This window comes from Myotis yumanensis, unplaced genomic scaffold (genome assembly GCF_028538775.1).
Source record: "Myotis yumanensis isolate MYYU_CA2020_CCGP unplaced genomic scaffold, mMyoYum1.0.hap1 SCAF_14, whole genome shotgun sequence".
Classification (NCBI taxonomy): Eukaryota; Metazoa; Chordata; class Mammalia; order Chiroptera; family Vespertilionidae; genus Myotis; species Myotis yumanensis.
This window is the reverse complement of record NW_027223765.1, coordinates 8,240,663-8,267,454: the sequence shown is the minus strand read 5'-3', so window position 1 is coordinate 8,267,454 and position 26,792 is coordinate 8,240,663. Positions and strand designations below refer to the sequence as shown.

Sequence of the window (26,792 nt, the reverse complement as noted above, 5' to 3'; positions counted from 1 at the left end):
CTTTCTGTCCACCCATCCCTGCCCCTCCCGCAGCACTGACCCCGAGCAAGCCCAGGGCACCCTGCCTGGCTTCCTTCCTCACCTGGACGTGAGCTACAACTGCCAGCCATCGGGAAGAATTCCAGCCACCAGCTTCCCCCAAAATAAAATCTCGGGAACATGTGCATGGCTGTCCTGAGGTGCCCCTCTGCTTTCATCTCCGAGGCTGGCCCCGGGCAGCCCAGCCTCCCGCCCACAGGAGTGCGGGCAGGGCCAGCTCTGCCCTCAGGAAGTTTGTTCTCTCCGATTAGCTGGGGAGGCCAGGTCCTGTGGCGGGACGATAGGCGGCTGGTGTGATGCCATTGAGGCAGAGGAAGTGATCAGAGAGGCCCATGAAAGATTTCTGGGCTCTGCCTGGTCCAAAAACAATACTTGGAGCTGGAACACAAAGGTTGGAGGGAACTGATGTTGGAGGGAGATGTGCCCGGGAAGGTCCTCGCGGGTCATTTCAAAGGATTCTGTTTGAACAACTTTCACCATTTTGTCTGGCCCGCTGACTTCTGTTTCCTGTTCACCTCGCCTTCTGCAAAGCTCTGCCGTGAGGGGAGGAACCAGATGTCCCAGGTGGCCCCTGGGATGATGGGAGGGGCTGGCTTTTCTTTTCTTTCTTTCTTTCCTTTTTTTTTTTCAGACTTTACTAAAAATCAGAAGATGTGTACCTTTCATTTATTTCAGAAAATGTGAACCCATTATTTTTTCAATGATCGCTTCTCCCATTCTCTTTAGTCCTTCCTCTGGAGCTCAGATACACGTTATCTTTTCGTTCTTTCCATCCTGTCGGTTAATCTTTCCTTATGATCTATCTCTTTAATTTCTTAATAACGTTAAGCAAACATACTATTGTTCTTTAAACTGCTTCTGTTATTCTTTGGATGCCAGTTCTCACATCTGTTAAATGTACCCACTCCTCCATGGTGTTCCTTCATGTAGTTTATAATTTTCATTGCAAATTTACCTTCAGCAACCAGTATCTTTCTGTTTCTTGGGGTATTTTCTGTGATGTTCCATGAGCCCTGGGTTGTGGAAGTCTAACTGTAGAGTGATTTGAGGTATGTTGCACAATAAGGCTATCAAATGATTGCTTCCTCTATTTCCGATTCCTTGCAGCGCTCACATTTGTTTAGCTCAGTTGGCAGAAAGGAAGTCAGCAGCAGATTATCTCTTTCTTTCTTTTTTAAAAAATATATTTTTATTGATTTCAGAGAAGAAAGGAGAGAGAGAGAGAGAGAGAGAGAGAGAGAGCGAGCGCAATATCAGGGATGAGAGAGAATCATTGTTCAGCTGCCTCGTGCACGCCCCACATTGGGGATCCAGCTCACAATCTGGGCATGTGCCCTGACTGGGAATCACACTGTGACCTCCTGGTTCATAGGTCGACACTCAACCACTGAGCCACGCTGGCAGGGCGCTGGCTTTTCTTTTCTCTGATGACTAGGACATAGACGATGAGATTAGGCCCCGTTCTAAGCATTTCACAGGCACTAATTCACGGAGTTCTCACAAGAACCCCACGGGTCAGTACTACTACCTTGCCGAACAGATGAGAATCTGAAAGAGAGGTCATCAGTCTCACATACAGGCAGAGTCAGGCTTGGGACCCAGAGCACCAAGTTCGCAGCTGGGCAGGGAAGGGCTTCCCCAGGGTGAGACCTGCTCTCCTGGGGACCTCTGTCTGTTTTGTGAAACTTTGGGCTTTCCTGTTCTTTTCCTGGGCTTTTAATCCCTTTTGAAATAATGGAGTACAGTTTGCAGCCTTTTATCAAGGGCTTTTGGACGGTTACTGTCCTGAGACCATCGGAGTGAATTCGCCAGGATCCCAGCCACTGGGGGGCCTGCAGCTGGTGGGGCAGGTTTGGAAATAGACAGCGACCTTCATTAGTACGTGAACACAGAGACCACAGCAGGGGTGGGCATCGACTGCCAGGGTTGCTAAGGAAGGGAGGGGAACCCCCGAGCTGGTCGTGAAGGGCCAAGGGGGCTGTAGCGAGTGACCATGGGCATCGGTACAGACACCGTGACCAGGAGAAGCTGTTTGTAGCATCTTTTAAGGACGAGCCCAGAAGAACACTGGAAGGCCAGGATACTGGGTTTCTCTCAGGCAGTGCGATTGCCTGCCTTCCGTTAGTCCTGCAGCTGGGTTTGCCCCGGGAGCCCCACAGTTCCCTTGTCCTTGTCACACTGTTGCTCTCGGCCCCCGTCTCCTGGCAGCGGTGGCCGCAGTGAAATCCCCTGGCCCCATCTGTACCGCGTGTCCCCTGGCTCCCTTCTTTCTCCGAGTTTCCTTTCAGGCTTCCTTCCCTCAGAGCTGGTGTTGGTCCTTGTTCCCATCTGTCTTGTCCCCCTGGGCACTCTTGGAGGGGTCACCGTGCACAAGGAAGGTCATTGTTCTCGAGCCGCGAATGCCCCTTAATCTTGTTATGTCAGCCCAGGGCACGAAGGCCAGGGCCCCGTGGAGGTGAAGAGGTCTCTTTGTGAGGCCTGGTGGGAGGAGAAGGTCAGGCCACAGCTTAGGTGAACGGCCCCTGAGCAGATGTTTGCCGGGAGAGCACAATGGGCTGATCCGCTCCGGGGAGTCACAACAGGGGTGCCCATCCATCAAGCACTGGGGGGCGGGCCGAGTCCATGTGAAGAGAGGGGATGTTTATGGGATTTGACTGAGGCCAGGCGGGTTGGTTCCATCAGCTCCAAAGTGCTTTGCTGTTGGCAGCTGGGGCGCCTTTAGTCAAGGTCTTTCGGAAAAAATACTTAGTGGATTGATGGGAGTCACTGAAGGGGGAGGTCTGGCCCACCAGTTGGGCCTGGAACTTTGCAATTCATGCTTCTAATGGCGGTGAAGGCTCCGGGGGGTCCCGATTGTGCATCTGTTTCTCGAGTTGTGCCATCGGCTGTCCAACTCCTCAGATATACTCATTTCTTCCTAATGAAATGGAACTCGGAACCTCATTGGTGGCATTTTGACATCCGGGGGCCCGTTTATGGCTTCATCCAGATGTGTTTTGTTCACAACCAACCTGCCTTTGTTGTTGGGAAGCTAACCGTTCTTCATTTATTAGGAAGTAAGCTGAAGAACCAGAGAAAAGTACCGGCAGCGCATCCGGGCCCTTGTCTCTTGGGCGACTCCACACGTGAAGTGCTGGGCTGAAGGCCTGGGATTTGTCCCGTCTGTTTCGTTCTTGTCTGGCTCTGGCAGCTGCTTGTCCCCGCGACTGAGTCACCTTCCTCTCTTGACCCGCAGGGCAAGACCGGTCATCACGGTGGACGTCTCCATCTTCCTCCCCGTCTCCATCAACATCACGGCGCCCCAGTGTCGCGACGGACAGCAGCCCGTGAACTGCCTGAATGTCACTGCCTGCTTTCGCTTCCGCGGCAGGCACGTGCCCGGAGAAATCGGTAATGAGCCACCGAGTCAGGGATGTTTCCGAGTTCCCGCTGGCTGTGCCTCCCGCCTAGTTTTGCAGGCAGCAGGCCACAGATGTTCAGGAAAATGAACTGTAGCTCCATCTTCCTGGTAGAGGGAGACATGCAGAAATCTGCCCTGAAAGGCGCGGGCAGTGGCATTACGGAAAGGTTGAGAAGGGTGATGGGCAGCCATTGTGGAAATGGAGGGGGTGTCAGATGGAGGTGGAAGGAGGCGTGTCAGGTGACTGTGTGAGTCCAGCTTCGGGTGGGGGTTCTGGAGTTGGGCATAGAAGGCAGTCCCCCTGGCTCTGCACCATCGGGAAGGTCGGTTTTCAGATGGAGGCGGGGAGGGGGGATGTCCAGGCGCCGAGCATCCTCCACCCTCCTCCTAGCCCAGCAGACAGTGCTGCAGGCCGGCTCAGTGCCACGCCCAGGCCTCTGATGATGAACCTTCCCCATTCTCGTCGCTGGTTGCTGTGGAGGAGCCGTGGTGGTGGTGGTGGTGGTGGTGGTGGTGGTGGTAGTTTTGGCCACGAAGGCCTAGCACAGAAGTCCGCATATCCAGGGCTGGGAGTGTCAGTGAAGGGCTGCTTGTGGTCAGTGCAGCCTGGGTTGTGTGATAAAGAGGCACCCGTGGGGAGCAAGACCTCCGGGACAGCGGTCTTCAGTGGTACCAACCTGTCGCCACCTTCGGCCGCAGCACCCCCTGGGGGATGGTTTGGGAGCCATAGCAGTTGGTGTTATTGCCTTGTCTCTGGTGGGGCTCACGCATATGCACAGGGAGGGGACCGCAGGGAAGGGACTCCACTCGCCTCTTCCCTTTCCGCTTTAGCAATGGAAAACCACGGCTCCCAGTGGCCACAGGAGTGTTCAGGGCCAGCTGGTTAGTCACGTCCTGGGGGCTGCTGTGGCTTCTGGCCATACTGTGGGGACTCGAGAGGGTCGCTGTAGGGGTGAGTCTGCCGTGGCTCCGCAGGGGAGGGTCCAGTCAGGAAGACAGAAACCACAGCAGTTATTCTCACGAAGGGAGTGTAACGTTGGGGGTCGGTCCAGCAGGTCACAGAGGACCCGGGCAGTAACTGCAGGAAGTAGCCACCCTGCTAGGTCTGCACCAGATGGTGTCCCCAGACCAGGTGCAGCAGCAGCACCTGGGATCCTATTAGAAATGCAAATTGTAACTGAATGAGACCCTCTAAGGGTGGGGCCCAGCAAGCCTCCAGGTGGCTTAGCTTTGAGCACCTCTGGTCACCTAGGGGAACCCAGGGAAAAGGTTACACTTGGGGGGACCACTCTCTCGGGGACCTAGAAGCTGGGAGAAGAGCCCCTGCAAAGCTAGGACCTAAAGCTCGGAGGAGGGGCTGCTAGCTGGCGCTGCTGGCGTTTCTGAGTGGGTGCAGGGAGGCTGGCTGTGGGGGAGAAACTGAAACTTGAATAAACCGCTGTTGGAGCCAGCTGCTGTGAAAAACGGATGCGGGCTTAAGCTGGTGGGGATGGAAAGCAGGCAGGACCGAGCGAGCCCCTTCTCCCTCCTCCAGCCTTGCAGCCCTTGCCCCCCAGCTCTCCATCTTGGCAGAGCCACACCGAGGGCGACTGGCAAAGAGGAAATGGGTTTGCCGAGCTCCATCCCAGCACCGCAGAGTGAGAAGGACAGGTTTGGAGCTGAGAGACGACAGCTTCCAAAACCAGCCCAGTGGGTGTCCAGTCCCAGGGAGTTACTGAAGCGCCTGCTGGGTCAACCAGCAGATCCTTATTAAGCTCTGAAAAATGCTTGGTCCTGGGCGCAGAGCGGGGAAGAGGCCAGGCAAAGTCCTTTCCTCATGGAGCTTGCGATGGAGGGTGGGGAGAGGCAGATGATCCAGACAGAAACAGCCGATGCTGCTGCCTCTGGGTGTGTCTGAGCCCCTTTAGTGGCAGCTCCTTGGCTCAGTGTTGGGGTGCAGACACAGCGCTGAACTCCAACAGCCTCAAGAACGGGTTTATGATGTATTGCATCGAGCAAGAGGTCTGCCCACCCCAAGTCTCATGAGTCACTTCGTTCTTGGCTTGGGGAGTGGCCATGGCTCCTCGGGGCCTCCCGGATGCCATCAGTAAGGTGGTGAATGCGTTGCCCCCGAGGACTCTGTCCCTGACCCCTGCTGGCCTCGCTGCAGCCTCCACCTGCCTGTCAGTCTCTGGAGGCCCAGAAGGAGCCAGCCATTCTGGCCTCTGACCTGAGTCCTTAGAGCAAAACCAGGGCAGGATGAGCCCTAAGTGGTTGTGTTTTGTGCTCTGATTCTGCGACCTGTGCTTCCATGGCTCTCAGTCAGCCTGGCAAAGCCAGGAGCACTCAGGGGTGCCTGCCCTCCCTCCAGACCAGCAGCTGGGCCCCAAGGTCACTCAAGCCAATGCAGAAAAATAGGGTTGAAACCGGGAGACTTGACCCCTCACCCTTCCTCTGGCTTTTGGGGTGCATTTGTCTTAGCTCCTTCCAGTTTCTCCAGGAGCACAGGGATGGGCTAATGAGGCAAATCCGTGTGAGATGAGGAATGGGACAACCTGGTGTGACAATCACCACTCATTCTGTGGAAGCGGAAATCCTTGCCCTTCCTCTCCTAGGAGACCCTAAGGCAGTGATGGTGAACCTGACACGCATGTCAGAGGTGACACGTGAACTCATTTTTTTGGTTGATTTTTCTTTGTTAAATGGCATTTAAATATATAAAATAAATATCAAAAATGTAAGTCTTTGTTTTACTATGGTTGCAAATATCAAAAAATTTCTATATGTGACACGGCACCAGAATTAAGTTAGGGTTTTTCAAAATGCTGACACGCCGAACTCAAAAGTTTCACCATCACTGCTCTAAGGCAAGCATGTCAAACTCTAGGCCCGCGGGCCGCATGCCTCGTTTATTGGGCCTGTGTTAGCCTTTGAGTTTGACATGCTTGCTCTAAAGGGACCTCAGAGTAACTGGAAGGAGAATGCATGGGTTGAATTTCACCGCTGAAATCACGTTTTGACGGAACAAGGGAAGGAGTCAACTTGCTGGGAGAGACCAGAGCCAGGGCTGATGCGAGACAGCTGGCCCCCTCCTGGCCCAGGGGGGCCCTGGGGAGCCAGCTGGGGGCAGGGGCAGGAGGCGGCTGGAAGCGGTACTTGGGGCTGATCAGCTTTTCCATCAACATGACATCATTGGACATGGCATGGACACAAGCTGCCAGGAGGCAAACCTGCAGACGTGAGAGGTGCTGTTGGGGAGGGTCCTAATCAGAACCAGCACCCTCCCGGGGGCGGCTGGCTGGGCTGTCTGTAGCGGGGCACCCTCCCCCATGGCCCAGCGCCCTCACCGAGCGGGCTGATTGGCTGCTTCCCCAACGTCTCCTCCCCTTCTTAGGGGCTCCCTTTCAGACACACGTGGGGTGGGTGCCGTTGAAAACTACCAGCCACGCTCAGGGCTTCCGCATGGGCTGCACTTCTTCCTGCCACCCTGGCTGCTCCGAGACCTCCTCGCTCAGGCTGGGTTTCCATCGTTACGTCTTCTGGGGGGCTGCTTCCTTCTAGGAGAGAGAGTTTGATACAGAGGGAACTTCTGTTTGTGTAATTTAAAACGTCAAAGTAAATTTTAAATCGAGGAGAAGCACTAAGTAGGCGATCCTTAAAGATGAAAAGCTTCCAGAATGCTCGCGCTCGGGGAATTGGAGGATTGGGTCTGTCTGCGACTGTAAGCTGTAGCATTTGAGAAGAGTCTGGCCGGTGAACGTGCCGCCATGCCCACGTGCTGCCTCGAGCAGGTGCTGCTGTGTCCTCGACTCAGTCTCCAAGCTGCTTCTCCCGTCCCTTGAGTCGCAAGAGGGATGGATGGCGTCCGCGATTCTGCAGTGAGATGGGGTTCTGCGGACTACAGTTGGTCTTTGTCAAGTGCCCAGCACAGTGCTTGGCACATGTTGAAAGCTGAGCTCATTCCCTTTTCCTGATTTGCCCCGTTTAAATTCGGATCTTCCCAGAAGCAGAGCCTGGAGTCAGGGACTCGGGGGCACGTCGCTGATGCAGGAGGGTGACCCCAGGAAGCACCAGTAGGAAAGGGGGACAATGAGACAGGAAGGGAAGGCGGCGGCGCCGGTCAGGGTTCTCTGGAGAAACCGAACACGAGGATATGTGGCTCTGGAAGCGGAGTGCCTTCTTTTTCGGGGGAACTTTAGTCTTCTTTTGCTTTAGGTCTTCAGCTGATTAGGTGAGGCCCACCCACATTATGGAGGGTAATCTGCTTTATTCGATTTGTACTGATTTAAATGTTAATCTCATCTGAAAAAACAAAACACCTTTGCGGTGGCATCCCGATTGGTCTTTGACCAAGTATCTGGGTACTGTGGCCCAGTCGAGTGGACACACAAGCCATCATCACAGCTGCCACACAGAAGGTGTGTGGCCGAGCACGTCACCACCGTGGGCTGGAGGTGAATTCTGCGGGGGACCCTGGGAGGCAGGGTGGAGCGCCCCTCAGAGTAACGCCTCCCAAGGGACCAGGGAGCTGGGTCATGCCGTCCTGAGGGCTGCTCTGGGCACTGGAGTCCTGGGGTGCCCTCGGCCTGTCCTGCACCTGGGCAGAGCCTCCAGAAAGCCCTTGGGAAAGGGGATGCAGGTGCTGGCAGGGGCAAGGCAGGCTGGAGAGCCAGAGAAGCGGGAAAAGCCAAGAGGATGTGGGTGGGGCCCTGCTAGGATCCGCTCTGTTTTCCTGCGTTCATTTCCGCCCATGTTTTCTCCGAGCTCAGCCAGCTCGCTGCCGGCAAGATGGGTCAAACCTGTGTTCTCTGCTTGGTCACCCTTCCCGAGGGAGGGTCACCACAGCACTGTCACCTGGGAGGAAGGCCAGGGAGGGGGCTGCCCAGAGGCCCCGGTTGGCCGCTGCCATCACCACAGTGGTGGTTTGCCAAGGCCTCCGGCTCCTCTTCCATCGTCGACACCCACCGCTAGCTCCGATCTTGCTAAACAGAACTAGGACGCTCACTTCACTTACACTTGTCCTTTCTTACTGTGTGGCTGTTGCTCAGAGCAGTGGTGACCAGTAAAAAGGAAATTGGCCGGAGTTCAGTTCTAGATCTTCGCGCTTGTTTGGCTGTGCACTCAAAAATGCGAGGGGTGTTTTTTGTCAGCCGTATAAGAAATGCACCAAGAACCCGTGCGGTTAGGAGTAGCCCGCATGGCAGACTAGGGAGGTCTAGATCCCGCCCTGAGGTGCATGGCTCTCTGCCTGGAGCAAGTCTTGTTCGCTTTTGAGGCCTCAACTCCTCATCTAAAAAATGAGGGTTTGGACTAGGTGGTCCCTAGGATTGCCCTGAACGCTTGACGTTCTACGCATGCACCCCATTTTCCGCTGTTGTCGGCAAGGGAGTCGGGGTGTCGCTCTTGCACAGGCTCCTGGGTGTTCTCTGCTGAAGTACTTTCCCGCAGGCATTCTTTTCCTCTTAATAGTGTCTCCGGGATGATCTAGGTCCCAGGTTGCTCCTGGTGACCAGCCTTGCCGTGGACATCAGCTGTTTGCTGCAAGAAACAAGTTGGGGCGGACTGGCCCTTGCTGCCCAGGAATCCGCCAGCTTGGCCTGGCAGGACGCCTGAGATGGCAGAGGCCCAGGGAAACCATTAAATGCATCACAAACATGCCCGGTGGCAGCTGCAGAGTGCCAGCCCAGGTCACTTTCTCTCTCCTGCTCCACGCCTTCCCTGGTGGCTGAGCCCTGTGATGGGATTCAAAGCTGGAGCCATCCGGGTGCCTGGCCTCCCAAACATCAGTGCCCGTGGGCGTGAGGATGCCAGAGCCCAGCTTCCAAGAGGCTGGGGGGTGGGGCCGGGGCAGGGGCTGGGTTGTCTGCCTTCCCATTGCTCAGCAGTCTCATCTGGTCGCTTACGGACAGAAAGTTCCTTTTCTCTCACTTTACAAATGTCATCTCCCACAAAGCAGCTAAAAAATGAAGTGGTACAAAGGGGCTGACCCCTGAAACGGGGTTCTTTGGTACAGATGAGCAGGGAAATAGGCCTGTTGATACTAATGCCATATTTACCTACTAAAACACATTGTCCTATATTTTCTAACAGATTCAAATAACAGAGGCAGAACGAACCTTTTGGGTTCATCCAATGTGCATTCTTTATTGTGATCTTTTTTTTTTTTTTTAAAGTCCCAGATTGTGTCATAGCAGGCTCTGCCAGCTGGCATTACACACAGAGGTGTAAGTGATGAGTTTTGCTCTGCAGGAGGGCACCTCATACATGCCCCACGGTGGTCATGGTTTTGTTAAAATGGTAGGCACTCTACAGTGTGTGATTATCGCATGTGGCTTCAGACTGTGTGTGAGTTTCCGTGAGAGTCAGTTCTGTGAGGACAGGGGGATTGGTCTGTGTGGTTCACCAATGTGTCCCCTGCACCCGCACAGCGCCTGGCACACGGACTGTACCCAGTGGTGCACAACCCAGTGGACGGAGTGATGACGGAGCACGTTGGGCATAGGTCCCATTGCTTTGTAGAAGTCACTCCTACAGGCAGCCTGATCTTTTGAGCAGCTCCTTAGTGCTATTCTGTGGGTTCGACAGGGTGTCTGCTTGGCAGGACATGGATCGCGTTGAGCTCAGCGGATTGTTGACGTGGGTCTTGGTGGCTCAGTTGATAGTTCATGAGGTTTAAATCGGGGGCAGCCACGGAGTGTGATGCACAGAGGCTCGGCAGGAAGGCCGGGGCCCCTGGTCGTCTCTGGATTCTGCCAGCACCTGGCTGTATGCTTCTCGCCGAGGAGGTGTAGGCCCAGGCAACAGGCCCCTGGGCAGTGGAGGGTTAGGTGTCTGAGATGCCCTCGTGATCCTGTGAGGAGGAGTGGAGCTGGCTGGACCCTGTGTGTCTGTCCTCCCTGACATTGCGACCTTATGTCTCGGCAGGCCTGAATTACGTTCTGACGGCGGATGTGGCGAAAAAGGAAAAGAGCCAGCTACCCCGGGTCTACTTTGTGCTGCTGGGAGAGACCGTGGGCCAGGTCTCGGAGAAGCTGCATCTGGCGCACATGCAGGAGACGTGTCATCACTACCTGGCGCACGTGAAGGTCAGTCCTGCTTTGCATCCGCCGCCTTTGAGGTCTGCACATGTGCGCGTGGGGCTGTGGGAGCTGCGTTCGTTGTGCATTGCGTGTACTCTGACGTCCAGCATCTTCACGAGCAGGAGAACATTCCTTTCTTCTTGTTTTAAAGTTTGAGTCTGACAGCCCTTTATTTATATTATCGTGCTGGTCTCGGTCCCCGAGAGGCGTTCTGGTGGGTGGGCCAGGAGAGCAGTCACCCTCTCTGTCTTTGACTTGTTCTTTTGGGAGGTTTCTCTTCCTCTCCCCTCGAGGAGGCTCAGTAGTTTTCTCAGAGGAGAGTCACAGAAGCACATGCTTCTGGGTCTGCAGTGATGCTGGATCACACCGCACCTGATGCCCACTCAGTGGTCCACTACATGTTAGCTCAGAGTCATGGGTGAGGCGTTTTAAAACTGGTTGGACTAGATTTTTCTCCCTTGGACTAGGTTTTTCTCCCCGGATTACTTTCTGTTTATTTTAGGAGTGCATTCTTTTGGCTTCTTTCCCCTCTCGCTCTAAATAAATGCTCAAATGCTTTTCTCCTCTTGAAATTGTTTGTTAAATACACTTTGCTGCTAATTCAGGAGGCCAGCCTTTGATTAGCTACAGAGTGGGCCCTGCGTAGGCAGGCGATGGCAGGGTGGGAATCTTGGTTGTGCCTAGTGCTGAGGAATGACCAGCCACTGACCCACAGGCAGAGAGCGCAGGAGGTGGGAGGACCCCTGTGACCCAGGCCACATGGGAGGTGAAATGAATGTGGGCTTTGGAGTCTCACAGACCCAGTTGGTGTCCAGTCAGATGAATACGCTGACTTCTCTGTGTCTCAGTTTCTGCAACTCTAAAATGGGCACAGTAGCCCTAGCTGGTTTGGCTCAGTGGATAGAGCATCAGCCTGCAGACTAAAGGGTCCTGGGTTCCATTCCGGTCAAAGGCACATTCCCCGGGTTGCGGGCTCAATCCCCAGTGGGGGGCATGCAGGAGGTAGCCGATCAATGATTTCTCATCATTGATGTTTCTCTCTCTCTCCTTCTCCCTTCCTCTCTGATATCAATAAAAATATATTTAAATAAGTAAATAAAATGGGCACAGTAATACTTACCTTGAAAGGTGGTTGTAAGAATTAAGCAGTACGTGATGAATATGCTTACAGAACCTTGCATTGAGCCTGAACACAGCAGATGCTAAGTAAGCATCCTTATCATTTGGTTTGGGCTATATGTAATCGCCAATATTCTAACAGTCTTAACTTACAAAAATGGCAATTTCATGTAGTTTAACCTAATATTATTAGCCAGTGACTTTCTGACGATCGCAAAAATAGTCCACAGATTAGGGATGAAGTGTCATTCTATTATTGCCCTGAGTGCCAGAGCGGGAGAATAACAGCTGCTTCTAGATGTTTCTGGGCTGTATATAGAGAAATGGGGCACCCATCCCTGGCACTTGGCCGGGCCCAGAGCCCATGAGTCCATGCCCCTGAGAGGCCTTTCATTGGGGCTGGGTTACGTCTCCTGCCAGGACTCGTGCTGGGACCTGCCCAGACCCACTGCCCTAAGGACCGGGTGAAAGCCATTTATAAAACAGTTCATCCCGCCCTTAAAAGCCCTCAGGATGGATGACCCAGCAGCTGAAGGTAAGCGTTATCATTTGGTTGGGCAAATGCAATAATAGAATGACACTTCACCCTTCATCTGTGGACTATTTTTGCTGTTGTCAGAAAGCCACTGGCTCATAATATTAGGTTACACTACATGAAGTTGCCATTTTTGTAAGTCAAGAAGACTGTTAGAATATTGGCAATTACATATAGCTCAATCAAATGATAATAATGCTTAGCACCTGCTGCGTTCAGGCTCCATGCAAGGTCCTTTAAGTGTACTCATCATGTAATGTTTCATTCTTGCAACCACCTTTCAAGGTAAGTAAACGCGCCCATTTTAGAGACGCTGAAACTGAGACAGAGCGGTCAGTGTATTCATCTGATTGGACACCAAGTGGCTCTGTGAGACTCCAAAGCCCACATTCATTTCACTTACCACATGGTCTGGGTCTCAGGGGTCCTTCCGCCTCCTGTGCTCTCTGCCTCTGCCTGTGGGTCAGTGGCTGGTCATTCCTCAGCACTGGGCACTCCCAGAGCACACCCTTGCCTTTTACCCCCTGGATCCATCCCCTCCCCCAAGGCATGTTACCTATACCCTTCTCTCTCCTAAACTCTAAGGGCCCTTTCTTTTGCCAGAGTAACTTGCTTCCTGAGCCCATTTCTTCCCCCGCTCACTCCTACCTCCGTGACTTTCTAAATAAGTTTTCTCTTATAAAAATAAACAAATGAAACAGTTCATGCTCCTGTTAAGCCAACCAGCCACCTACCCCTCTAGGTGTTACTTTACTTTGGCTTGGGGGTGCGAGGCTGCTCAGCACAGGCTCACATTCTAACATGGCCTGGTCTTAGGTACTTGTGCTTGGTCTCTCCGTACTTCCTGGAGGCGGGGCATCTTCCCAGGGACTTCCTCCTGCCGGGTTTCCCTCACATGCTGTCCTTCAGGGCTCTGGGGCTTCTTGCTTTGGCTGAGAGATAGGGCCGCACAGAGCTTACAAGGCCTCTGCAGAGTGCCCTCCAGGAACAGCGACCCTGAGGTGCGGGCCAGAGGCAGCCTCCCAGGGTTCCCTGAGGAAGAGCAGGGCGGCCAGAGGCCTTCCTCCTGCCACTCCCTGACATCCAGGGCAGCCAGATTTAGCAAATAAGACTATAGGGTTTCTGGTTAAAGCTGCGTTTCAGATAAACAACAAATAATTTTTTTTAGTATAAGTACATCCCAAATAGTGCATGTGATACACCTCTATTAAAATATATTTGTTGAAATAGTTACGAGGATGCCAAGTACTACACAGGGAATCAAGTCACTACTGATATCGTAACGACTGTGTAGAGTACCAGGTGGGTACTGGCAATACCAGGGGGAACACTTTGCAAAGTATAGGATTGTCTCTAATCACACTCTTGGAACTCATACAAAACAATACTGAATATAAACTGTAATTGAGAAATAAAACGAAAAAGAGCTAAATTTTAATAAAATGTATCTGTTGTTTATCTGAATTCAGATTTCACTGGGCGTCCTGTTGGAAGGCGCACCCTATCCATCGCTGCCCATCCCACGCATCACACTTCTCCGTTCAGTGCAAACGTGGCTGAGGAGAGGAGAGAGTGAGAGGTGGTCCTAGAGCGTGGAGGCCGAGGCTAGGGCTCAGGAGTGCAGAGCCGGCGTAGACCTTCCTGTGATTGTCTGGGTCACAGTAGGGAACAGCAGTGAACTTGGACCTGGCGAAATGCGGATATAGTTTATTGCTTGACCATTTTTTCATGCAGGGAGATGGGGGTGGGCGGCTGCATCAGAAAGGCATGAGCCCCGAGGTGTTGATGGTTTGACGCAGCATCCTTGTTAGGCAGCACTCAAGGTGTCTGATAACTTATCGCCACAAGGAGAGGTGTGTGAGTGTGTGTGAGTATCTGAGTGTGTGTGTGTGTGTGTGTGTGTGTGTGTGTGTGTGTGTGTGTTTCTACTAGTATTGTCTGGGTCCTAGCAGAGGACCCTGGTCTTGGCCAAGTAAGCCAGTGAGGGTGAGCGCTAATGAGCTGGCTGTCTGTCTGCGGTGTGGCCCAGCTGGCCTGGCCTGTCGTTCCTCCAGATGTGGAGAAACAGCTGTGGAGGCCAGGGCACTTGTGGGGCCGAGACAGGCAGCAAGGCTGGGGGGAGGATCACCGCCTGGCTGCCTCCGGGAGCGAGGACTGGGAGCTGGTTGTCACAGCCCGAGAGCTCGGCGCAGCCTTCGCCTCAAGTGGAGGCTGTCAGAGGGTTTAATAGACAGCGGAGGAAGATAAATAAAAGCGCGCTGGCTTATCGCACACCATATGGCCGGCAGACAGTGAGGCAGGCTGGGCGGGCGGGCGTGTTTTGTTTAGGCTATCTTTAGGTTCTTTTTTCTTTTTTTCTTTAAGCCTGTTCCAATCTTTTTTCCCCCCTTCCTCCTTTCCCTGGTTTTTATTCCTTATATGGTGATAAGGATCTCCATCCTAGAGGACTGCCTGGGCTAACACCTGCCTCCAGGCTCCAGCTTGGCCTGTGTTTTGTTCTGTTTGTGTCCCTCATGGGGCCTCCAGGACATACAGAATTTGGGGATGAGCCCCCTCCTCCTGTGGCTGCCAGTTCCATCCTCAGGGCTTCCCTGTGGTCATCAGCGCCGAGGCCTGTCCAGTTGCTTCCTGGGCCTCTCTGCCTCACAGCCCACATGCCTCACTTTTCCTCCTCTCCTCCCCCCAAATCAGCCCCGTTTGGGGGACAGGTCCCTTCTGGTGAGGGGGCTGGAAACCTTTGTGAATCCCCATGGTCAACAGGCCACACACCACCCGTCAGCCTCAAGGCTTTCTCCACCACGTGGCCTCAGTTTACCTTCCCAGCCTCTCTGAATCACATGCGCCCGGGGCTCTGGTCCAGGTGAACTGACCCTTTCCTCCTGGGACGTGCCCTGTGCTTCCTGCCTTGGTTCTGGAGCTCGCCCCAGCATCTCTGGCTCTTCAGTTGTCAGAGACCCAGTGTTTTTGTTTTTGATAGGTTTGTATTGATTTCAGAGAGAGGAAGAGAGAGGGAGAGATAGAAACATCAATGAGAGAGAAACATCCATCAGCTGCCCCCTGCACGCCCCGTCCTGGGGATCGAGCCTGCAGCCCTGGCATGTGCCCCAGCTGGGAATGGAACCATGACCTCCTGCTGCATGGGACAGTGCTCCACCAACTGAGCCACAACCGTCATATTTTTTTCTTTAAATCAGCTGACTTCCAGCCCCAAATAAAGTAATTTAAAACAGAAACGCTGTGCCCCCCTGTAAGCAGAAAACCAATTATCGCATGCCAAAATAGAAAGTAACTGTAAAAATAAATACGTCGAAGACACAACAACGTCATTGAATTCTAACTGGATTTCATTGTTTGCCAAGTGTCTGAAGAAGCAGCCTGCTCTCGTGTTAGGAGGGGAGGTTATGGCGTGCTCGGGGAGCACGGAGCGCCCACTGGCACCGCTCTGGAACTTTCTCCCTGGTGCAGTCAGAGGACTCCAGGGGAATCACTTGCAAACACGGCAGCCCTTTTGTAGAGTAGTGCCCATGGGCCGTGGAAACCACGCCCTGAGGCCCGTTTGGGAAGCCCTACGTCCTGGCACGCTCGGCTGCGGTTGGCTGTGCCGCACCCTCCTGCCTGCGGAAGGTCCGTCTATTCTTCAAGGCTCAGTCAGTCCACAGGTCTCCAGTGTCCTCCGCCAGCCACTGTCCTTGGTGATGCCACTGTAACCGGACAGTCAGTGGTCCGGGCTGCTTGTTACTACTTGAGCCAATTAAGCAGAGACAGGGTTGAATTATATGAGCGTTTATTCTAAACCTGCCCTCAGTATGGGAGAGCAGCAGGTCATCCACAAAAGTCTGCTCTGCACCCCGCCATAAGCCAGCTGCTTATATTGGGTAGAAGGACAGAGATTCCATGGGCGAGTAGGCAAAGGGTAGGCCAAATGGGCAATTAACAGGTCTGGAGATTTGCACAGGCCTGTGGTTGTGCAAGGGCTGGGGGCCTCCAAAGGGCTTAGTGATATGCAAGGGCTGGGGGGGTCTTCAAAGGGCTGGCGGCTCTGGTTTCTGCAACAAGGTTGTTAATCTTTCCATGGTCATAGGCAGCTCCCTAACGGGGAGGACGGGCTGTATTTCCAGGTGAGCTCTCAGGTCCCATCTGCAACTCCCAGCAGGTTAGAATGTGCCCTCTTTAATCAGAACAAAACAATCCCAGTTAACAGAGCAGGATTAATATTACTTACAATGATAGCTAGGCCCCAATATTCTATTTCTGCCCCTATCACCCGTCCGCTTCCTGTCTTCTCAGAGCTGCCCGACTCCTGCTTTGAGAACGAAAGATAAGCACAAAATAAATGCTTGTCAAGCTGAAACTGGTTGGCAGGACTGATTGGGTCAGCCGGAGTGTGGGGTCACAGGCAGCATCCGATCGGGGCGGGGCCTGCTCAGGTCTCTGCGGACCTACAGCTGGGAAGCGATGGCATGAGATGACGGAGCAGAGAGTTTCGGATGCATGGCCGACGCTGAAGAGTACATACGAGTGTCTTGTCATTACCGCACCGTTCTCTGGTCCTTAGGCTTTGACCTGGGGGCTAGTCCTGCACGACCCCCGAGAAAGCCAGCCCTTTGTGAGGTCAGGCGCTTAGGTCTCACGGGCCAACTGGAGCCTCCTCAGGAGCCAGGAAACCAGGGAGACAGTGCTGAGTCTATGCAGGGACCAGCCCAGGCCAGGCCCAGGGCGGGGTCAGTTGCATCACTCCCAACTGTGAGGATGAGTGACACCCCATCCAGAGACCTGCAGAAACCTTTGGTGAGCAAAACCACGCGCCAGCCACTGCAAAGGGAGCCAGCAATAAGGACGAATGCGAAAAGGAAGAAAAGCCACTCCGGGGTCGACAAGGGGCTGGAAAAGCTCAGCCGCTCTCTGAGGAGCTGCAGATGTTCCCAAGGCCGTGCTCGTATGTGGCGGGAGGAACTGTCAAGGGAGCTTGAACCTGAAGTTGCTACAGCTGCTTTGTCACTTGTGGGGGCAGGTGGCCGTCCTGGTGTGGCCAAGGGCAGGGCATCACACTGGCCACCGTGTCTTACGACGAGAACTTTTAAGACCCACTCTCTTAGCAGCTTTCAAATCTATAACACGGTATTGTTCACTGTTGTCACCATGGTGTACATGGCATCCCCAGGACTGCCTTGGTCACTGTACCTTTTGGCCACTTTTATCCATCTTCCCGGTCCCCTCTTCTGGCAATCCTCAATTTGTTCTGCTTATGAGTTTGGTTTTGCTTTTTTTTTAGATTTCACATATACGTGAGATCATAGAGTGTCTTTCTTCGCCTGACTTATTTCACTTATCGTAAAGGCCGCTTTAATAATGGCATGTCTAACCACAGACTCATAAACCTTCTGAAAACTCAACAGTTGGCTCCTGCAGGCCAGCCACAGTGAGCGCCCCGCACCGTAACCATGGTATCTGTTGTGTTTGTTACTGAGTTGCTCGTATCACTCAAGTCATGCCTTACACACCAAGATGTTTTGATTAGCAGAGTCCTTTTCTTCTTGTTTCCTGTGGCTTTTTCAGTTGGCTAAGAATAGGAAAGTAAGCCTGTGGGGTTAGTTTCACCACCAGGCCGTAGCTTTACTATCTGCACGTTTGGTTCAGGGGCACTCTGTATTTTGACTGAAATTATTAGGTGGTTTAATAGTTCCCATTTAAAATAATGAAAAAGATTTTTTTTAAAAATCGATCAAGCCCGGCTGGTGTGGTTTGGTGGTTGAGCGTCGACCTACGAACCGGGAGGTCACCATTCGATTCCCCATCAGGGCACACGCCCAGGTTGCAGGCTCGGTCCCCAGTAAGGGGCGTGCGTGAGGCAACTGAGCAATGATTCTCTCTCATCATTTTTTTTTTTTTCAAAAAGCATCGTTTTATTAGCAAAATTCTGGAAGCTGGCCCAGCGATAATAAAACAGCTCCTATCATGGAACATCACTGATGTTTCCATCTCTCTCTCCCTCTCTGAAATCAGTAAAAATATATTTTAAAAAATAAAAATAAAAATTGATCAAGTTCACTATTCCTCATCCCTCATACATGTTGAGGTTCTGTTCAGCAACCCTCTACACTCCAAAGAGTAATGAAGAGCTGATTGTTGAGCTGCGTGGAGGAGGGGAGGGGCCTGGTGAAGGGAACTGTTTGAACCCTGGGAGCCTCCTCAACTCCTGAGACTGAAATGCCCAGTGCTGATCAGTGCAGGACGGACTGGTGGGGTACTGCCAGGGACCCCCCCCCCCCTGCCGCTTGGGTGACCTCTAATTTTAAGAATGGGGAGTCTGCTGGTTGTAGTGAGTGGGATGGTAGAAGGGGTTCTCTCACTGGCAGCCAGGGATGCCCCCACAAGGAAGAGACCCCCCCTTCCAAGTAGCTGTCTACAGGTGGTTGGCCCTGTGTCATGAGAGTTGGAATAGTGGTGGGCTAAGGAGAAAAAACAATCCATGTGTGTTCTAGCAGTTTTGTGTGAAGAGAGTGATATAAAACTGCTTCTTTTTATAAAAGCACTAGAGGCCTGGTGCACGAAATTTGTGCATGGGTAGGGTCCCTAGGCCTGGCCTGCGATCAGGGTCTTCCTGTTGCCGGCTAGGGCCTTCCTTCCCTGGCTGCCGGCTGCCAGCTGGGGCCTTCCTTCTTTCCACGCTGCCCCCTGGTGATCAGCACATGTCATAGCGAGCGGTCAAACTCCCGGTCGGTAAACTACCTAGGGAACAATTTGCATATTAGCCTTTTATTATATAGGATTAGGGTCTGGCCAGTGTAGCTCAGTGGTTGAGCATCGACCAGGAACCAAGAGGTCACCTGGTCAGGGCACATGCCTGGGTTGCAGGCTCAATCCCCTATGGGGAGTGTGTAGGAGGCAGCCTATCAATGATGTTTCTCTCTCATCGATGTTTCCATCTCTCTATTCCTCTCCCTTCCTCTCACTCTAAAAATCAATAAAAACATATTTAAAAGTAAATAAAATAAGTGCATCAGGGCAGTGCATATAACAAGAAAATCCGTAGTAACATAACAGTGATAACAGCTCTTTCACTGAACATTTAGTATGTGGTTTTCTGTGCACATTTAGTCATTCTAAGAACCTGATGACATTATTATTATACATAAAATGATATTTATTATAATTACATATACTTCTATAGAGTAAAATAAAACCCCATTGTAGAGTTGATGAATCTCAGACTGTGAGCCTTTACCGTACTCAAGGCCTCACGGCTGATCAGCAGCAAAGACTTGGGTTTGAATCCCATCTGACAACTTAATAGTTCTGCCTCCTGGAACCAATTACATAATCTTAATACCACGCCCGCAAGAAAGGATGGTCACTGTCATTACCATTCACAAGTCGGCCTGAGGGCCTGAGGACCGGAAGGCCCTGGCTCTGGGAGGTCTGTCTTCAAGCCAATTGGTCCTGGGTTTCCTATATCAGTCCAAGAACTGTACTCCCAGCTGCTGCCACGTGTGTCGTATCTGATGTGCCCTGTGGCTAGAGCAGTGTTTCTCAACCTTCCTAATGCCGCGACCCTTTAATACAGTTTCTCATGTTGTGGTGACCCCCAATTTCATTGTTATAAATTGAACATAATTAAAGCATAGTGATTAATCACAAAAACAATATGTAATTATATATGTGTTTTCCGATGGTCTTAGGCAACCCCTGTGAAAGGGTCGTTCGACCCCCCAAAGGGGTCGCGACCCACAGGTTGAGAACCGCTGGGCTAGAGGGAAGCTCAGGTGTGGGTTTGTGAGCCCGGGCCAGGGAGGGGCAGTGGGTGGAGTTTCTCTTTCCTCCTCTTTGATCTTTCCCTTGGTCTTTGGCCTCAACCATTTAAAAAAATAAATGTCATTTAATGCTCGCTTGAGGAACTCGGAGTCTGGTTCATGCATGCTGCCCACCAGCATGTGGGTGTACATGGCGGGTGCCAGGCTCTGCCGGGTGCAGGGAAAGGAAGACCAGGGCCCGCCTCTGAGAAGCTCAGGTGGTTTCACACCTGCATTTGGGGCCCTGCATTTTGCCCCTCGCGCCTCCCGCTTCTCTATTTCCTGTTCGCTTCTTCACGCATCACTGATACAGTGGCCCATGTCCAGGCGTGCCTGGGACAGGCCTGGTTTCCACGTGTGGGCCCAGCAGAGCCATGAATAGTTACCCTTTCACTCTCAAAGCGTTCCCGTTTAGATGGCAGATTGCGTGTGCCACTGCATTTATTGAGCGCCCACTATGTGCCAGACACTGTGCTGATCCCTGGGGGAGATGGGGACACAGTAGGACACAGCCCCTGCGTCCAAGGAACGCTTGGCCTCTTGGCCTCCCTTCTGAAAGCCATGGCTTGGCCAGTCGGGCAGCCTCGTGCCGTCAGATTCCTTGCATTTGCTCTTGTTGCTCCCTTCCCACTAGCTTCCCCCGTGCAAACCTTACCTCCCTTTCCAGTATGGCGGCCCAGCACCCTGATTCCTCACCCCGCTTCCTCCTTTCACACACCCCCTGTTCCACAGCCCCTCCCCCCCTCCCCCCCATGGACTCTGGGCCTTCTTCCCACCTGTGTCCCTTGGTGTCTGTCAGCTCGGGCCATCATAGCAAAGTACTGCACACAGATTTAGTTCTCACAGTTCTGGAGGCTGTAAGGCCAAGGTCAAGGTGTCGGCAGGTTTGGTTTCTCCTGAGGCCTCTCCTTGGCCTGCAGATGGCTGCTTGCTCCTTGCGTCCTCCTGTGGTCTTCCCTGTGTGCTTGTCTGTGTCCTCATCTCCTGTTCTTATAAGGTCACCCCTCACATTGGATTGGGGCCCACCCTGATGAACCCATTTTAACTAAATTACCTCCTAATGACCCTGCCTTTACGTGCAGCTCCTGTCTGAGGTTCTGGGCTTTAGGACTTCCACAGAGGAATCTGGGGAGGACCAAGTCAGCCTTTCACACTCCGAGACTTGCTTTGTGTCTCTCCTATGGGATGATCAGCTCTTTTAGGGCAGACAGCTGACGACATTTGGTTCTGTCACCCCGGGCCATGCCTAATATGGAATAGGACCGCCGAAACGCTAGTGAAATGACTGATGAGGTTCCAGTGTCATTTCACCCTCACCGTCCATTTCGAAGGATGAGGAAAGTTACTGGACTGAACTTCAAAAGGGATTTTTGTTTCCTGAGGTAATGATCCAATGTTTCTGATCCTGGAAAGATGTTGGTGGATGAGACCATAGGAACACACACGCATGCACTCACACACGCACACAACATAACCATTTTTGGGGTCATTTAAAAAACAAGGGATTGCTTTCTGGCGAATCTCTCTCTTTGGGTATAGATGTCATCCAGGGAAAAGGCAACGTCCAGGTATTTACCCCACAGCATCGGTGTGGGGATAAAATGAGACCTGTTTAGAAAGTGCTAAGCTCAGCACACTGGGAAATATACAAACTCGTACGCGAGAATCCTCCCTACGTCCACTGGGCTGGACTTTCCAGGCAGGTGTCTCCCCACTCTTTTTAGCCCTTTGTGGTTTTGCTTGAAACCCCAAACCCACCAGATGGTGATTGTGGAGCCGCATGGGCACTCTGTCCCACGTGCCTTCCCAGATTGCCGAACCTGCCTTGGAAGGAATGAAGGGAGGTCCGAACACTTGCAGGAAACCGTTCAAGGCTGTCGCATCTTTAAAAAAACCACACAGAGCAACTGCCCCGTGTGTCGTCAGCTCTGTGGCTCGCTGGGATGCCTGGCGGCAGGAAGTTGATTCAGTTGGCGGGGAGCCATGCCTAGGCCCCGGGGAAGTGGTGACCCCTTCCTTCTGTCCAGGAAGAGGAGTTGTCCTTGCGTGGAAACTTTAGAGCATCGCTGTCCAATAGGAACGTAACGTAGGCCACAGACGTAATCGTAAATTTTGTAGTTGCTACATTGAAAATGTTAAACCAGGAACATTAATTTGAATAAGATATATTGTTCAATCCAGTATATGCAAAATATTATCATTTCAACATGTAAGCCACATACATATTATTAATGAGATATTTGTGTGCTTTTTTGCACTAGGTCTTTGGAACCAGATATGTCTTTTTAAAAAAATACATTTTATTGATTTTTTTACACAGAGGAAGGGGAAGGGATAGAGAGTTAGAAATATCGATGAGAGAGAAACATCGATCAGCTGCCTCCTGCACACCCCGCACTGGGGATGTGCCCGCAACCAAGGTACATGCCTCTGACTGAAATCAAACCTGGGACTCTTCAGTCCACCGGCCGACGCTCTATCCACTGAGCCAAACCGGTTAGGGCTCAATCATGTCTTTTAGCCACATTTGATGTGCTCCCTAGGCACACGTGGGTAGTGGCTACCCTATCGGGCAATGCTAGTCTTGAGTCAAACCTCCTGGTCCCCTTGGGGGACATTGGGATTGCTGCAGGGGCCGGAGCGTGAATTCATACGTGCAAGCACTTTCCCTGAACCAACGCATAGTCCAAGGCCAGCTTCTGCCACCTGAGGTTCCGAGAAACACGTTCATCCTCGAAAGGTTGCCTTCATGCTTAGATTAGGAAGCGTGCTTCCGAAGTGCCTCCCTGGAGCCCAGGGGTCCATAAATGTGGTGCTGAGGGTGTGCAAACTCTTTCGGCCTTTCAGAAAGCCTTGCGGGAGCCCCAGCATTGGCCCCCCCAGTGCTGACAACGTCCGAGTCATTGCTTTCCACAGGGGTTAGGACAGCGTGGGGAGCCTGTGCTGTCAGGCTTTCTGCTTAGGTTTTGATGACATTGTGGGATTCCTGGGATCACGCTGGAGCGGGTGGGGCTGAGAGAGTGGGTGCAGAAGTGCTTGGGGCTGGAGAGGCCCTCGGTTCTGGTGTCATGTTCCTCACCCATGGACGTAGGTACTGACCTTCCCTGGACTCATTCGTCAACCCTGTTAACACTCAGAGGCTTGGAGGGCAGCACGGTGGAGGAAGTAAGTGAGCACTGTCAGTGGTTAAGGGCTTCCTGTGTTGAAGTTGGGCCTAAGCGTTTCCTCGGTGCCACAAACAATGCTCTCCGCCTGATGGAATGGCGGGAGATGCAATTGGCCCTCCCTCCCTTCAGTGCCTCTGCCTACAGCTGCTCTGCTGGTGGGTGTTCCCTGTTCTGGAGCAGAGAGCCATGCATAGGGCACTGGGGGTCACTACGGGGCATGGGGAGCCATGTGTTTGGCAGCCCAGCTGGCATTGGAGGTACAGATAACCTGAGAGTCCTTCCTGTACTGTACCAGAGTCCATCCCCTGTAATCACACCCCCTCCTAGTCCTGCCCTGAGGGCCACAGGCATCTGTCCGTCTGTCCTCCCAGCCCCCCACTTCCTGTTTCCCCCCAGGCTCCGAGGGGCCCAGTTCCCTTGGGTCTCCAGTTTGTTGTTCCATTAGCCAGATACCCTCACTCTTTGTTTTTATCCCTTTCTTCCTCTGTATCTGAACTTTTAGCCACTCCCTCCCCAAAGGTCAGGGAAAATAAAGGGGAAGAAATTCAAGCCAGCCCCGTTTTTTGCTCTTTGTCAACACCAGTGGGGGAAGAGGCCTGCAACAGAGGGTTAAATGCAAGTGTTAATTCCTTCCCGTTGGCCAGTTCCCTCGGGCTGGCTGAGAAAATCCTACCACCTGGACCCACAGCTGGCTGACGCCTCTTCCACAGTGTGTGGGTCTGGACTCAACACCGGTGTTTATCCGTGGGACTCTCCAGAAATTTGATATTTGCTCCTCTTTCATCCTATACTTGCCCCGGGCTTGATGTCCTTCTTCCCATCTGCTTGGTAAGAGAAATGTTAGCATATAGCAGATAAGTATCCTTACTCCATCAATTAATGAGCCCAAAAGTACCATGTACTTAGGTTACAACCAAGGTAGTACTGGCAAGAGATAGACATATATTCAAAGAGGTTGGGTTACTTTTACTAATGACAAACCCATAAAGAGCTCCTAAGAGATCATAAGTAACACATTTGGCATCAGGGACTGCATCATTTCTCGCCATATCCCCAGCGCCAGGCAGAGTAATTGACGTTGACTAATTGCTTAATAAATGTTCACTGAATGTTGGAAGAAGCTGGACTGTGTCCAAGCTGAACATATGCCCAAGGTATTCTATTAGAAGTTTATAATGTCAGCTTTTGCATTAAGTTGGTGATCCATTTTGAGTTAATTTGTGTGTTGTCCAAGATATTATAGACCAGATGTGAATAAAAATAGTCTGTTGGATTGTAATTGCAAGTAAATGAATACCTGTCCGTTCCCATGGCCTTATTGCATGGAAAATGGTCGTCTGAGAGCTCCTACAGTGGAAGGTTGGCTTCAGGAAGAGTAGAGCCGGCAACTCCCCACCTCCTCCTGCCGAATATGGGGTTGTCATAACTCAGTCTTGGACGGAAGCAGTGTATTTTCAGTCAGTACAGGAGGTTTGTGTCAGCAGTAACGCACAGGCTGATCATCTTAATGCAGTGGTTCTCAACCTTGGCTGCACATTAGAATCACCTGAGAATCTTTTTAAAATCCTGATTTCTGGGCCGCATCCTCCGGAAATTCTGTTTCTTTGTTATGGGGTGGGGCCACAACATTAGTAACAAGGAAACAGAATTTCCGGCGGAGGAGGCCCAGAAATCAGGATTTAAAAAATATTCCCAGGTGATTCTAATGTGTAGCCAAGGTTGAGAACCACTGTCTTAATGGAACAGTCTTTGGTGATACCAGGTTTCTATTGAGATCACATCCATATCATCAAGAATATTAACCTTTATACCAGCATTTCCCAAAGTGTTTTCCCTCTCTCCCCCATGGGATGGTAGCAGATTCCATGTCAAGAACAAAACAAAGTTCTGTATTCAAATCACTTTGGGAAAATGCTGCCCTTAACACTGGGCAGGTTTCTTTATTGTAGGACCTGCACTTTAGAAGCCAGTGGACACAAGGGGGATACAGTCTTCTGCGTTTCCCAAACGTCCTTGACCACAGAACACCTTTTTCTGCTGAAGTTTAGGCGATGGTGCTACAAGGTGGACGAGTTCTCTCTCAATAATTGGACTGTACACCTTCCTATTCCTTTTCTCCTCATTCACTCAGATATTCTCCTTTAGCGTCGCATTTCGGTCATGGAACAACCGAGTGATACTTCACATCTAGAGATTTTTCTCCAGGTTCTCCTCATCCGTAAGACCTATTTAAAGGGATGGTGGGCCCTAGTTCCCATCTCTAGGCCCCCCCCCCCCCCTGCTTTATAGACCTCCATCAGTCCTGTGGTGACTTAATTGTTTTGTTATATTTTTAGTGGCTTCTCACACTGTGGAGGACTTTCTGAAAGCCCATATCTCATGCTAAATTTAGCTGGACTTTCAGCAGGCTTGATTGATTGCTGGTCTTAATGGAAGAAAATGTGATCCTCTCTCCTCCTGCCCATCATTAAATGATTACTGATTTATGACCACTGGATAAGTGGGAGTCTTTTTTGAAATACTTGCCCCTTTGCCTCAACAGGCATCTGTTGAATGCCCAGGAACGCAAACGCCATGCAGGCCTGGGGACTGGTGCTTCACTGAAGTTCCCTGGAGCCCAAGACAAAATCCCCAGGCCTGGCTCTCCAGCCACACCCATCCCCACCCAGACTCAGGGAGGAGAAAGGGGCTAAAAGAAGTCCATGGGATTAACAGACATTCCAAAACACCAGTCTAGAGAGGAGCAGAAATGGGCATTGGGATTCAAAGCAGAAGTGAAGTTAAAGGGTTTGAACAAAACAGGTTGGATGTTGGACTTCTGAAAACCTGTGAGTGTAACTGCTGACCCAGCGGTCAGTGGTTCCTGTGCAGTGACCATAGGTAAGCGAGGACCGGACTGGAGTGTGACTGGCACCTCCTCACTAATGGGCCGGAAGCACGTTTCCTGCCTCCTGGGTTCTGTGGAATGGACACAGCATGGATGACAGTGAGGAGTAACGGGGATGACTTGTGCAGAGCGCCCCAGAGGGTCCTTAGCATATAGTTGGTGCTCTTTATGGATCCACTGACTTTCCCTTCCCTGGTTTCCTGGTGAGCCTGAGTGTTACCTTGGCTGCTGGTCAAAGGCTGGGTTGGCTAATACAGGTAGGGGTATGCCTCATGATAAACTGACCAGATAGCTTTGGTCTCAAGACAGGTGTAAAGCAGTGGGTGAGAGGACAAGGCCATGGACATGATGGAATTTGCCATCTCAGTACTTATCTATAATAATAAAAGCATAATATGCTAATTAGACCAGACGACCTTCTGGACGGAGCTGGGACTGTGAGGGCCGAGCCCCTTGCACAAATTTCATGCATCGGGCCTCTAGTATAGATGTTAAAAACGTCCAAGTAATCTCCCTGTGTCCATGCCCAAATCATTCCATTATGGTACATACCCTCTGGGCAGTGATCTTGGCTCCCATATTTCTCTTTCTCTGTCTTTCATATATATAAATACAAAGTTTTAAAAATTTTCTATTTTGAAATAGTTTCATTCTTAAGAAGTTGCCAAAATGGTGTGGAAATTTCTCAGGTGTCTTTTACCCAATGATAACATTACATACCTTTAGTAGATTTTCAAAACTAAAAAACTGACATGGATAAAATACCATATATTTTTTTAAAAGAGTGCTTAGCTCAA

The 26,792-nt window shown here is 51.8% G+C and overlaps 1 protein-coding gene across 1 annotated transcript in view; it reads left to right on the top strand.

Annotated features, from left to right (window-relative positions):
* Window positions 1-26,792, top strand: part of ITGA9 (integrin subunit alpha 9) — a 264,746-nt gene that overhangs the window by 63,958 nt on the left and 173,996 nt on the right. The window contains exons 14-15 of the mRNA XM_070391612.1: window positions 3,275-3,429; window positions 10,343-10,503. Of these exons, the coding sequence (XP_070247713.1) occupies window positions 3,275-3,429; window positions 10,343-10,503 (316 nt within the window). The remainder of the gene's footprint in view (window positions 1-3,274; window positions 3,430-10,342; window positions 10,504-26,792) is intronic.